The 14,150-nt window shown below is 41.0% G+C and overlaps 1 protein-coding gene across 1 annotated transcript; it reads left to right on the top strand.

Moving 5' to 3' along the window:
• The first annotated feature begins 9,651 nt into the window (after window positions 1-9,651).
• LOC125890222 (transmembrane protein 252-like) lies at window positions 9,652-11,427 on the top strand. The gene is made up of 2 exons (XM_049578745.1): window positions 9,652-10,148; window positions 10,677-11,427. The coding sequence occupies exons 1-2, from the start codon at window positions 9,877-9,879 to the stop codon at window positions 10,906-10,908; spliced, it is 504 nt and encodes a 167-aa protein (XP_049434702.1). The 5' UTR covers window positions 9,652-9,876; the 3' UTR covers window positions 10,909-11,427.
• The last annotated feature ends 2,723 nt before the right edge of the window (window positions 11,428-14,150 follow it).

The following is a 14,150-nucleotide window of genomic DNA, read 5'->3' on the forward strand; positions in this document are numbered from 1 at the left end:
GCCCCCCGCCCACCTGAAAGCAGTAAAGAACCCACATACATAAAACCACAGACACAAACATGCACAGACACTCATGTATATCAACAAACACTATGTAACAAGAACGGTTCGAACTGATGCAGCAGGGGCCTTTGTATAATCCTCCATAAACACCAGATCCTACACAACCCATAATGCAACTATATACCGTCTTTCATTAGATCCTCCCTGTCTGGTAAACACCCATGTCTTTGAGACTCCACGCCTCCAGTTTGTGCAGCAACCATCATCAGGCGCTTCTTCTCAGACTTCAGACACTGGGGCCCCTCCAGAGCCACAGAGGACATTATAGACTGCAGCTGTTTTCACAGGCAAAGCACTGACAATATTTTTTTTATTTACATCCAACACCAACATTTTTAAAAGTCATGCATTCTACAATATTTGCACATGGCAACAAGGGAAGGACTGTGGTTAATGAAAGGGTAAAGGTCAGTGTTCTGTATGAACATCAGAAGTGCTACACACCTATCCACCACCTTGACTTACACACCTTTATTTTGTGCCCCAGTACATATAGGGAACGCTACTTGTGTAAACTTTCTTCCCAGGGCCCAGTTGTTCATAATGAGTGTGATCAGATTTCAGCTATCGGATTGGATCAAATCTTGAAAATGTGTTGCTCAAAAGAGAAAAAGGAAGTTAAAATCGCATTAAATCATGTAATCCAGTTCTAATTTTGATCTGGATTAAACCTTCAGTGTGTGTTGGTCAAATCTTTTAGGATTATTGGAATTATCCTCATCCCAACAAAAGGCTGCATTCAGGGTGGATTTCAGGAACAAAATGCAATAAAACTTGTAAACCGGTCAAATGAATTTATTTTCTCATCCTGACTTGTTTAACCGATACAGTGATAAAGTAGATAATAGGCTTTTCAGTTCAGCAAAGTAAAATGTAAATAAATAAAGAAAGAATTTTGTCCCTATATCCTCCTGAGACCCTGATCACATTTTGGGTTTACTTGACCTTATACTTCATTCCTCTGAATTTAGACCTGCTGTCCTCGTTCGTGGACATTTTTTTTGTGCCATGTAATGGTTGTAAGAGCACAATGCACTAATCCATGTAAAAACAAGATGGCAACCATCTCAGCCAAGTCAGTCTGCAGCTGACCCTGACACAAAAGTGGACAAGTTACACAACCTGATAAACATTTTATGGTTGAAACGTGTTTATTTGTAATCAAAAATGTTTGCAGTTTGATATGACACACACCAATTTTGGCAGCGGCCACAAGCTTAAACACTATTAATTAGAAAGTACTCGTTTGCAGACATTGGGAATTTTTTATCAGCTCATTGAAGGACATTGGGACTTCATAGTCGTCTCATTTGAGGATAATGGGACTTTATTGTCTTTAACAATTTTTAGTTTGTTATACTTATCAGGTCATATTGATCCCAAATAATAAGGAGAAATTGAAAATGCACACCAAACAAAAGTTCAGGTGTCAGGAGGATGTAATATTCCCCCAAATAGTCAAACTAAAATTAATTAATATTAACTTTCATTTATCACTTTACATTAATTACAATTAAACATGTAAAGGTAGTTTCTAACAACTGCTTACCCCGTGCAGTTTTCTGTCTCTATAATTAAAAACACACAAAGCAAGCACATTGTGTTTGTAGTCCCATTTCAGGATGTTCTCATGCACTGTTTGTACATATGCCCATGAAAAGTAAGCACCTTAATTTGTAAATAACCCACATAATCACAAGCCAGTCAGGAGTAAAGAAGGAAGTAGTATGGAGAGCAAAAGTCTGCATGGAGAGGAAGGTTGAGGTGTTGAATGAGTCAAACAAACACAGGACTTCCCCCCCAGGAGACCAGTGTTCGGAACAGAGTGAAACCAAGTGAACTTTGAGTTATTTTAAGGAGCATTGTCACCCTGTTTCTTATCATAAACCTAACCTACTTAATTTTACTTGCCTAAACCTAACCTATATAACTTCATGTTAAGTATGTAACGTCATTTGCCACCTTGTTAGAGACCATATGAACCACTGTTTGAGGGCACATTGTCCATTTAGAGAACTGGTTATTCAGATTTGATAACCTTGAAAGGTAAGGTAAAATGGATCAGCTGATGGTGGATAGCAAAACATGGGATTTCATTCTGAGTCAGATACATTTTTTTGAACTGGGCTCAGGACATGGAGCTGATAAAACCATTGTCATGCCCCTTTAAGTAAAGTACTGTCAACTTTTCTTTACTCTTAGGGAACATGACATGAAGACTGAAAGATAACACAGTAGAAGGCCATGTATACAGATCATCCTCAGCCATCAGCTCCATCGATGGGCACAATTACAGAACTTGTTGTGCTGTATCATGACCAGAGTGTAAGTACAGACTCAGCGGGAGGGTTGTAGCCACGATTTGGACGAGACACACACATACAGACACACACGCTGCTTCCCCCCCCCCCAGTGTGCTGCTATATCAGGCAGCCAGGCAGGGAGTCAGGGAGCAGTAACAGGGCTATTAGGACTCCCAGGGACCCTATCGATCTCCTCATTGATCCCCTCCTGCCTCAGCTAGTCCAGACAACTGCGAGGGTTTATACAGCTACTACAGGGAAGAGCAGTGAAACTCTACAGGCAAGAGCACATGTAACACCAGAGGGTGGACATGGAAAGAGAGGTAAGAGAGCCACTTAGGAGAAGAGACAGAGAATGAGTGGGAGTGAAAGTTTGAAAACTTTAAAGCCCTCCCTCACTTCTCCTTTCTGTTCTTTGTGAAGTTTTAAGACCCCCTTTCCCTTTCAACATACACGGCTCACATTTGAGATATCTCTTTTATCTTTCATTGCATCTCCAAAATGATAAAATGACACCATGGCTTGTGCATAAATGAATGGTTTTTATTCTATAAAGATGTTATCCGACACTTGGAGCGGCAGAGATTTATAATCTGTGACAAAATGGGGAAAAATCTAAACCACAATCCCCTGTGAAATAGAGCATCGTGGTTATCGAAACCAGGCAGGCTGGAACCTTCACCCTGCCTCCAAATGGATCACATTAAAGTTGCATATGTGACTGAAGGACCCAGAGATAGTTTTACTCCACATCATGCACTCACTGAAGCTGCTGTGGTAGAATAAAGTTAGTATTTTCCTTATATATATCTCTCTCAATTATTCCCCAATTAAACAGTTTTAAACCGAGCACTGCTGCAGGGCTTTTGCTCATAGCCACTGGCACTGGTGGAAGAAAATAATGCAACATCGCCCCCACTGTACCTCTCATGGTACTGCAAGCAATTACTGCATATCCATAAACTGAACCATGTTTACACTTCACGATCATCTAAACAATCATGTAATTGATATCCTTCCAACTGTGTGTGTCCTCTGTCAAGATTTAGGGACCCTATAAAGAGTGAACTTGTGTACTGCTGAGTGTGCAGTCTGACCGTGATGTGTATTAATGGCAGAGGGGATGACAGCTCCTCATCAGAGTCCAGCTGATTAATAACCGTCCCTTCACTCCTTCCCTCACAACTAATGGCTCTCTGTCTTGCTCTGTCTATAATTATCACTCAATAATGAGGTCTATAAGAAGGTGTGTGTGTGTTTGTGTGTATGTGAGGGCAAGGGAGAGCTTCATTCAGAGGTTTACAGACTGCTTGGGTATTACACTCACCAGCCACTTTATTAGGTACACCTTGCCTACCTCCTTTTGCGTCCAGAACTGCCTTAATTCTTCGTGACATAGATTCAACAACGTGCTGGAAACATTCCTCAGAGATTTTGGTCCATGTTGACATGATAGCATCACACAGTTGCTGCAGATTTGTCAGCTGCACATTCATGATATGAATCTCCCGTTCCACCACATCCCAAAGGTGCTCTATTGGATTGAGATCTGGTGACTGTGGAGGCCATTGGAGTACAGTGAACTCATTGTCATGTTCAAGAAACCAGTTTGAGATGATTTGAGCTTTGTGACATGGTGTGTTATCCTGCTGGAAGTAGCCATCAGAAGATGGGTACACTGTGGTCATAAAGGGATGGACACGGTCAGCAACAATACTCAGGTAGGCTGTGGTGTTTAAACCATGCTCAGTTGGTACTAAGGGGCCCAAAGTGTGCCAAGAAAATATCCCCCACACCATTACACCACCACCACCAGCCTGAACCGTTGATACAAGGCAGGATGGATCCATGCTTTCATGTTGTTTACACCAAATTCTGACCCTACCATCTGAATGTCGCAGCAGAAATCCAGACTCATCAGACCAGGCAACGTTTTTCCAATCTTCTATGGTCCAGTTTTGGTGAGCCTGTGTGAACTGTAGCCTCAGTTTCCTGTTGTTAGCTGACAGGAGTGGCACCTGGTGTGGTCTTCTGCTGCTGTAGCCCATCTGCTTCAAGATTTGAGATGGTCTTCTGCAGATCTTGGTTGTACCCAGTGGTTATTTGAGTTACTGGTGCCTTTCTATCATCTTGAACCAGTCTGGCCATTCTCCTCTGACCTCTGGCATCAACAAGGCATTTTCACCCAGAGACCTGCTGCTCATATTTATATATTTTCTCTTTTCCAGATCATCCCTAGAGATGGTTGTGTGTCAAAATCCCAGTAGATCAGCAGTTTGTGAAATACTCAGACCAGCCCGTCTGGCACCAACAACCATGGCATGTTCAAAGTCACTTAAATCACCTTTCTTCCTCATTCTGATGCTCAGTTTGAACTTCAGCAGGTCATCTTGACCATGTCTACATGCCTAAATGCATTGAGTTGCTGCCACGTGATTGCCTGATTAGCTATGTCCCTTAACAGGTGTACCTAATAAAGTGGCTGGTGAGTATCTATACAATATTAGTTGTTTACATATGCAAAAACGCCTGCAGTGATAGAATTAAACTAAGTTCACTTTTCCAATTGCTTCATCATGCAGTGGTCCGATTTTTATCAAACAGATGTTGATTATGTGTCAAGTGGCTTTTTATGGTGTTATTTATTTGTTGTATCGTGCACATGTATTCGTTGTGTACTACAAATGGACTATGTGTATTGTTTGTTATTGTTTTTATATGATCTGAACACTTCCTCCTTTCTAGTGTCAGTTCAACCAAATTAGAGGAACACTATCAGGGACAGTGGAACAACTGTATTTTGTGGAATATCCGGAGTAAAGACGACACTGTTTTTGGATGTTTTTGGAATGTATTCATTAAATGGTGTTTTTCAGTGCTGCAGTGCTGCAGTGAGATTCACAAACAAACTACATTACCTCAATAAAGCTGGATATCAGGCATGAGTCCTAATGAATTATTATTTCTTTATCATTCTTTATTACCAGGTGAACAGTTGAAAGTGGAAAGAAAATGAGAGAAGACAGAGCCAGGGAAAATATTTTCAACAAAGGTACTGTATTAATTGTACAGCCCAGTCACCAGAGGAAAATATTGGCATTGTAAGCTTCTCCAAACCATGGATATGTTTCATTTGTAGTTCAGTATCGTATTATCTTGTCTAAAGTGAAGTAACTCAGATTACATGTATATAAACTGACTGTCTAATCAGAAGGAGGAGGGGATGGTGGATGGTGTGACACCTAAGTGAGACAGCAGCCAAGCAGCAGACGAATGTTCAAGACCAGCGCAGATATTTTTTAACAAGAGGTCATGAAACTTCCAGCTGCGGTTATGGTGACAATTTTGGGTATTTTAAGCCAAAACATGATGCTTTCCTTACCCCAGTCAAGTGATTTTTGTGCCCAAACCTGACCACATGTTAACCACAGCATTGTCACAACATAAGTTTCAACAAATGTAACATGTCTGTGGTTTGCAGAAATGTGCAACTCCAACATTTATTCTGGTGATTGAGTTGACATCTTAATACATGTTTTCTTGTAATTTGGGGCAACTGACTCTTTTATTAAAGTCGCAGAGACAACTGAATGTGTAAAAACAGGTCGCTGTAATCTTCCAGCTACTGTGTGGAGCAGCTATAAAGCTCTTATAATACCAGAGATAACGTCAACTAATCTGTTAGTGACAGAGACACCCATGATGAGGCTGCAGTGTCCAGTTATGATTGTTTTGCCACTTTTCAGCAGAGTGCAAACAGGTGCATATCAGACCACCAAGAGCTCTCTCCGCTGTGGCCACCAAAGGCTTGGAAACACATATACATACAGTAATTTTACACAAATAAAACAAGCCTCTGGAGAAATGGTGGGAAAACACTTTGAAATAGGATTTCTCACCTACAGTGGATCTGTTATAATGACACAGACACTGAAATCCCCATGAGCAATCATGCAGTCCCAGATGACAATTACACCATGACACAGGTGAACACTTGCTTCTGATTATGTGCTGACTTTCCGCTATATGCAGCACGTCCCGACGTCATTCCCCTGTTTTATTTGCTCGTTCAGGTCATCTCATTCGTCCTATCAGTCCAGATGAAGTTGGAAGTGCCACAATTCGCAGTCTCAGAGGACATTACATATTACGCCAGACTGCTGAATGCGCAGCCACAAAGATTTATAATCTACTTAACAATTATAAGTGCCACTATTAACACTCATTACTTGGTAATTCCCACCAATTAAGAAGCCAATCCTCTATCTCACATGGGCATCAGACACAGGGGTGTGTTAACCTGTCGAAAAGCGTCGCTGTGGTGCAATATCTAGATACTACCCAAGCTGAGCTCAGAGGATTAACTCCACACTGATAAGACTGATAAGGTTCATAAAACCATTACACTCTCAGAGTGCCAGTAAGAGCTCTGATGACTGTGCTGCATTCACAACAAGCGCTGAGGGGGCGTGGATAGATTTTCATTCATAAGATATGCTCATAATGAAACGTCATTAAATTATGAATGTGATGACGCTGGCCTATATACAAAGAGTGAGGTGCACAAACTGTAGGTAAAGGGTAACAGAAAGGGGAAATGAAGTAACACGCCATGTAGCAGGATAAAATCTTACCTTACATTTTTTACCTTTACTTGTTTAGGGATTGCTCCATCATCCGGTATCCACCTCTGCAAAGCTTCAAATGTTTGTGCAGAGCAATCTACAAACAGTGCAGCTGTGAAAATGTATGATTTGTCTGATATGTTCCTGTCTGATATAAAACCAAAGCACCTGAACAAACCTGTGCAGCACAGAAAGCTATTGTGTCACACTGAAACCAAAAACTGGTCCATGTACTTATGAAAGTATGCAAAACCCTCACTGTGGATACAGAAAAGATCAACAGATGCCTTCAACAGAAAATGTAAGACTTTATGTTTTGAGCTCCTGAGTATAAACATTACAGCTTGTTATAAGTGCTGAGGCCAGAGTACATACAGAATATTTAATGTTATTATTCAGTGGATAGAATTTGCATAAGTATAGATGTGGGAAGAAAGATAAGGGAAAAAAGAAAAAAAAAACTATGTACATAAAATTACATAAATAAATATACAGCCACTTAAGAGCAAGTCCTTAATTTAACCCTGTAAATTAATACCACTATATGTAAATCCATCTAAAATACATTTTAGCAATAAATACACACACTAACATGACTGATTGAAATCTTTTTCATTTCAAATTATAAAGTTTACTAAAGTAAAGTTTAATTTTGAGTAAATTAAGACAATATAAGTGTTTTCTGACATGTAAATATTTAATAATGCATATTTATGTTGTTCATGAGAATTTGTATATTTAGACTTTCCTTTAGGATTACAGTTCTTTTTTTCCCCCAAAAAATAAATACATATAATAGAAAAAAAAACAACAACCCTGAACTAAAATAAAACATGTTTGTGCACTATCATGCTGTAAACGTGTGAAGCAATTTCCTGGTTCACGAAAACAGGTTTATGGAAAAATGACCTTATGACTTTGCCACTGTGCTGCGTCAAAGAAAACTGTTGTGCAATACTGTAACATTTGATCAGAACAGACTGTCTCACAGTGAAAGCGCAGTGCCTGCTGTGCAGCTGGTAGTGACTGAGTAGCACATCAGCATCAAATTAAAAATGAGATTCCTTTAAATGGACATGGAGACACCACTTCCTTGCAATCTATTAAGACATTATTGCTTGTTCTTTTCTTGTAATAAGTCCAGTGTGTGCAGGTTTTATAATAAGTATATTATTATGTTGCTTCTTATAGTGCCACAAACTGGTAATGGAGTTGGACAATGGAAAAGATCTGGAATCTATTAAGATAATTTAATGACTTTAATATAAATGATTTCTTTCCTGTTTGCAACATCATGAATCTCCTTTTAGTATCAGTTACAGTACATGTAGGCACTGGTTGACAGTGGGAAAACTTGGGCAATGGTGCAGGGTTAAATATAGTTGGCTGCTAAACTTAATTGCACAAGTTTTTGATCAGCCTTGTATAATATTTATTTTAATTTAAAACACTGTCATGGCATAGTAGAAAGGCAGTATATGTGCAAAGGATTTACTTATTAGATGATCACAACAAACAACAGATATCGCATGACTGTGTGTGCTGATTTATGTACATATTTTTGTCCTACAAGACTTGAAATTCAGACCTCATTGTTGTTCAACATAAAACTACAGATGATTTTAAACCTTTTCAAAACACAAGAGTTTCCGGTGCTGTATATATATATATATACATCAAGAGCATATCTGTGAGTCAAAGTTGGAGCCAAGATTTTCTGCATACAGTTGTCGGCATGGCGGCTGAGTCAGTGGCCAAAACAGCTCAAACAGTGTTGACAATTGCAACAGTGCTGACAGAGCTGAACGTGTTAATGTGGGTAGGCGCAATGCTTCCATGATGACTCTTCTGTGCCATCGTGGGTCGGGACGGCGATATGAGTGGTAACTGCTGTATGAGCACAGTGCGGAGTGGTGGCAATTACTAAGCCAGTGGGATACACATATTGACTCTCATGCATGTGTGGCCGGACCGGCGACCAAAACAAAGAACAGAGAAGTTGTGAGGGAGTGTGACTTCATTCTCTGCTCAGGACGCCATTATCTTTACATAGCAAATAGTTGTTTGCTCTGAATATCACATACAGACCCTTTGATTTGGTTAAAAAAAAGGTTGTAGCACTGCTGTTAAAGTAGACTGCCTTTATTTTTAGGATTATACTTCTAATAGTTCATGATTGTAGTAGTCTTGTATGTATATGGCGATGTGTATTCTGCACAAAACATCCATCAGTAGCGCATTCAGAGTGACAGTATCTTTCCCTTTGAGTAAGTGAGCGTGTTATGTATGTAGTATTAGGCCATAACCTGCACGGCTTTATCTACCACCAAGTAGGGCACCTGCTGTTTTCTATTGCTGACTCTACAGAGAGTAGAAACTCTGTCAATGCCAAATTAATTCACAAATCTAGAATCACAATAAGAGCATTTCCAGACAATCCAAACAATATGTTGAGACCTGGAGTGCGCACTTCTCTATTATGAGGGCTTATTGCTTAATCAACCATCTGTCAGTGCCTCGCTACCAGCCCCCCCCCCCCTCTCTTTCTCTCTCTCTCTCTCTCTCTCTCTCTGGCCCCAGATTAATGCTGTGTTAATATACAACCAAGGAGGCAGGAACATCGCTCCCGCCTCCCCTTATGAATGAAAAAGCAAAGAAACTTTCACAGACTTGCACTCCTTCAACTGCAGCCACACTTGCTGGTACTTAAACTTAGTAAGAGGCTTTATTTGTGCTTAGGCAAGTGCAAAATACAACAAAGATCCAATCACAAGAATCCTTAAACACCTCCTGCCTGACACCAGTGACTCTGTCCATCAGTGTACAGGAAAAAGAAGAACCAAGCACCTTGAAACCTCCAATAAAGAATCAACAAGTGAGTCAAAATGATACTGAATTTGAAAAAGCAGCTGTGGTCTCTGGCCCGCATCGTGCTCCCTGGTTTGGGATTTGCGTTGACCTGCATCGGAGCCTACCTGGTGTCCCTAGAGATAGAGCACAGATTCACTTTGAGGGTGATCTGCGCCTACATTGTGATCGTGTTCGGCATTCTGGCGGTTCTCATCGGCGTCTTCTGGACCATCTGTCACAGCATGAAGAGCAAAATGTACCAGAGAGGAGGGCATGAGCAGCACATCCAGGTGTACACTATAGAACGGTAAGACCACCTGTGACCACAGATGCCTTTAGAAAAGAGAAATCCTAATAATAGAAAAAAAACCCACCTGACAATTGAAATGTATTGAAACACTGAATTGCAAAGTATTGAGCTTTACAGGGAAAAGAATATGTGTCAAAAAATCAAAAATGTTTCAGAAATTACCTGGTTTCGTAAAAAGGAAACATTTAGGGAATTCCTTGCTATGTAGTTGAGTTACTGTTGAAAAATAGTTGCTACAACTATTGAAAAAATGATCAAAGTAATCCAGCAAAGTTGCTCTTCTTCTCCTGATCAATGGTTGTTTTGTGCACTACAGGAAAATGTTTACTTTTTTGGCATCAAAAATCCAACTATTATTCTATTTCTAACATGTGGCCAGGGACAGCAAATTAAAATTACCCTTCTAGGCCATTTCTGTCTCATTTACAAATCCTTTATCTGTTGATCAATGAGCATCATCCCTGTAAAATCAACTATAAAACTAAACTACTATCTCTAATGTATTGTGTGTCTTTTCCTCTGCAGACCAAGCTGTTACCCCCCATCGTACGAGGAGTCCCAGGGCAGCCAGGAGCCAGATTTTGATACAACACCTGAGTTTGTTGTAGTGGTCGATGGTGTAAATGTGGTGATGAGCCTCGCTCCTCCTCTGTACAGCCAGGACAGCTCGGACACTCCAGACTGCACGTGGAGCTGGGAGCAGCCTCCTCGGTACAGTGTGGTGGAGCGTATTCAGCAGGGAGAGATGGATGCATAAGGAGCGGAGGGATGCCCTCTCCGCACACTGAAAGACTGAAAGACTTCTTTTGCCTCTCTGGCTCAGAGACTGAGCTCAACGAGAACGTTCCAGAAGAATAGGAGGTGCCTCTGAGGGTGGCTGCATAGCTCGGCTACCAGATGATGGATCACAGAGATGTGCTGACATGTGTGCCATCGATCTACACCCAGTGCTCAACCTGTGAACGCTCATATCTGTGCTGACCCTTTGTGACAAGGCCTGTCTCAGTGTAGAGGTCTTTAAAGAGGTTTAAACTGTGGTTTTGTGTTGATGTTGCTCAGATAGTTTTTGGATGAGCTGCACGTTTGAGTTGCTGCTTAGTGGTGTGACAAATAACCAAATAACCGAGGACAGTATTAATCCAGTCGGATTCCTGAACGTCTGTATTGACAAACAGCACTTACGAATACCTGCACTGCAGCTCCAATTTGTATGCTACAAAAATATTGCACATGTAATAACAACTGTTTGTATAGGAGTGAATGATGCTGCCCTTGTTCCAGGGTGATTTGTGTTCTTGAATAAAAATATAAAGTAACTTAAGCTGTGCTGTGTCGTTATACTGTAGTGTTTGTGTTCAAAAATGTGTCTTTCTCAATATATAGCCAGCCTTTGGTTGACTTACATAGTCTCTGCATTACTGTATTAAGTTCTTTTCACAAGCCTCAAGAGATTTTAGAATAATACTTGTTCATAAATAAGTCTTTAAAAGCAAATCTTCTTACCAGGCAGCAGTTGGCTGTATTTATGGTCTGATCCTACTTGAAAATAAGCTCTCTTAAGGGTGTAGGTTTCATTTCAACATTCAGGGAGACACATATGAAACAGAGGATCCAGATAGCTGCCGCCAAAAAAAATCTGGAGCATCAAACACTGAATTTCCTGCATTATAGTGAGTTTTTAGCACCAATTTGTGCCTTTATCTTAATTTTGTGAGAATAAAAGTCCTCTGCTACTTACATGTTTTTATTGGCAGGGACAAATGCACACGTGTGAAATATTAAAAGAGATGTGTCACCTGTGTCCTCCCCAAAACTACATCTACAGTACAGGCCAAAAGTTTGGACACACCTTCTCATTCAATGCGTTTTCTTTATTTTCATGACTATTTACATTGTAGATTCTCACTGAAGGCATCAAAACTATGAATGAACACATGTGGAGTTATGTACTTAACAAAAAAAGGTGAAATAACTGAAAACATGTTTTATATTCTAGTTTCTTCAAAATAGCCACCCTTTGCTCTGATTACTGCTTTGCACACTCTTGGCATTCTCTCGATGAGCTTCAAGAGGTAGTCACCTGAAATGGTTTTCCAACAGTCTTGAAGGAGTTCCCAGAGGTGTTTAGCACTTGTTGGCCCCTTTGCCTTCACTCTGCGGTCCAGCTCACCCCAAACCATCTCGATTGGGTTCAGGTCCGGTGACTGTGGAGGCCAGGTCATCTGCCGCAGCACTCCATCACTCTCCTTCTTGGTCAGATAGCCCTTACACAGCCTGGAGGTGTGTTTGGGGTCATTGTCCTGTTGAAAAATAAATGATCGTCCAACTAAACGCAAATCGGATGGGATGGCATGTCGCTGCAGGATGCTGTGGTAGCCATGCTGGTTCAGTGTGCCTTCAATTTTGAATAAATCCCCAACAGTGTCACCAGCAAAACACCCTCACACCATCACACCTCCTCCTCCATGCTTCACAGTGGGAACCAGGCATGTGGAATCCATCCGTTCACCTTTTCTGCGTCTCACAAAGACACGGCGGTTGGAACCAAAGATCTCAAATTTGGACTCATCAGACCAAAGCACAGATTTGCACTGGTCTAATGTCCATTCCTTGTGTTTCTTGGCCCAAACAAATCTCTTCTGCTTGTTGCCTCTCCTTAGCAGTGGTTTCCTAGCAGCTATTTGACCATGAAGGCCTGATTCGCGCAGTCTCCTCTTAACAGTTGTTCTAGAGATGGGTCTGCTGCTAGAACTCTGTGTGGCATTCATCTGCTCTCTGATCTGAGCTGCTGTTAACTTGTGATTTCTGAGGCTGGTGACTCGGATGAACTTATCCTCAGAAGCAGAGGTGACTCTTGGTCTTCCTTTCCTGGATCGGTCCTCATGTGTGCCAGTTTCGTTGTAGCGCTTGATGGTTTTTGCGACTCCACTTGGGGACACATTTAAAGTTTTTGCAATTTTCCAGACTGACTGACCTTCATTTCTTAAAGTAATGATGGCCACTCGTTTTTCTTTAGTTAGCTGATTGGTTCTTGCCATAATATGAATTTTAACAGTTGTCCAATAGGGCTGTCGGCTGTGTATTAACCTGACTTCTGCACAACACAACTGATGGTCCCAACCCCATTGATAAAGCAAGAAATTCCACTAATTAACCCTGATAAGGCACACCTGTGAAGTGGAAACCATTTCAGGTGACTACCTCTTGAAGATCATGGAGAGAATGCCAAGAGTGTGCAAAGCAGTAATCAGAGCAAAGGGTGGCTATTTTGAAGAAACTAGAATATAAAACATGTTTTCAGTTATTTCACCTTTTTTTGTTAAGTACATAACTCCGCATGTGTTCATTCATAGTTTTGATGCCTTCAGTGAGAATCTACAATGTAAATAGTCATGAAAATAAAGAAAACGCATTGAATGAGAAGGTGTGTCCAAACTTTTGGCCTGTACTGTATGTTTGCTGCAACAATACTGAAACTGAATAACACAAAATCAATAAGTTGAAAATAAGAGATGTAAAAGGAAGACAACATGCAACAAATGTTTCCAGGGAAGCCTGGTGGCTTACTGGGTGGAACAGGCATCCTATATACAAAGGCAACATCCTTGCTGCAGCGCCACAGGTTTGATTCCAGCGCTTTGCTGCAGGTCATCCCCTCTGTCTCCCCATTTCACAGTTCGGCCATCCTAAATAATAATAAAGGCAAAAAACGGACTTGAACTGACTGAGCCGGTGATATATGCATTACATAGACCACATCTTAGACTGATAGTGGCCACCACAACATCCCGGCAGCATGGCGGTGCAGTGGTTGGCGCTGTTGCCTAACCTCAAGAGGCTGGGGCCCCTCTTTGTGCAGTTTGCATGTTCTACCCATGTCAGTGTGATTTCTCTGGGTTCTGCGGCTTCCTCCCACAGTCCAGTGACATGCAGGTTAGGTTAACTGGTGACCTTAAATTGCCCGTAGGTGTGAATGTAAGAGTGAATGTTTGTCTAACT

This window comes from Epinephelus fuscoguttatus, linkage group LG6 (genome assembly GCF_011397635.1).
Source record: "Epinephelus fuscoguttatus linkage group LG6, E.fuscoguttatus.final_Chr_v1".
In the NCBI taxonomy this organism is placed as follows: Eukaryota; Metazoa; Chordata; class Actinopteri; order Perciformes; family Serranidae; genus Epinephelus; species Epinephelus fuscoguttatus.

What these genes read in the sequence shown, in the direction of transcription:
- LOC125890222 (XM_049578745.1), top strand. Translation starts at nt 9,877, where the DNA reads ATGATACTGAATTTGAAAAAGCAGCTGTGGTCTCTGGCCCGCATCGTG. An exon ending in CAGGTGTACACTATAGAACG is followed by an intron (nt 10,149 to 10,676) that starts GTAAGACCACCT and finishes TTTCCTCTGCAG; the next exon opens with ACCAAGCTGTTACCCCCCAT.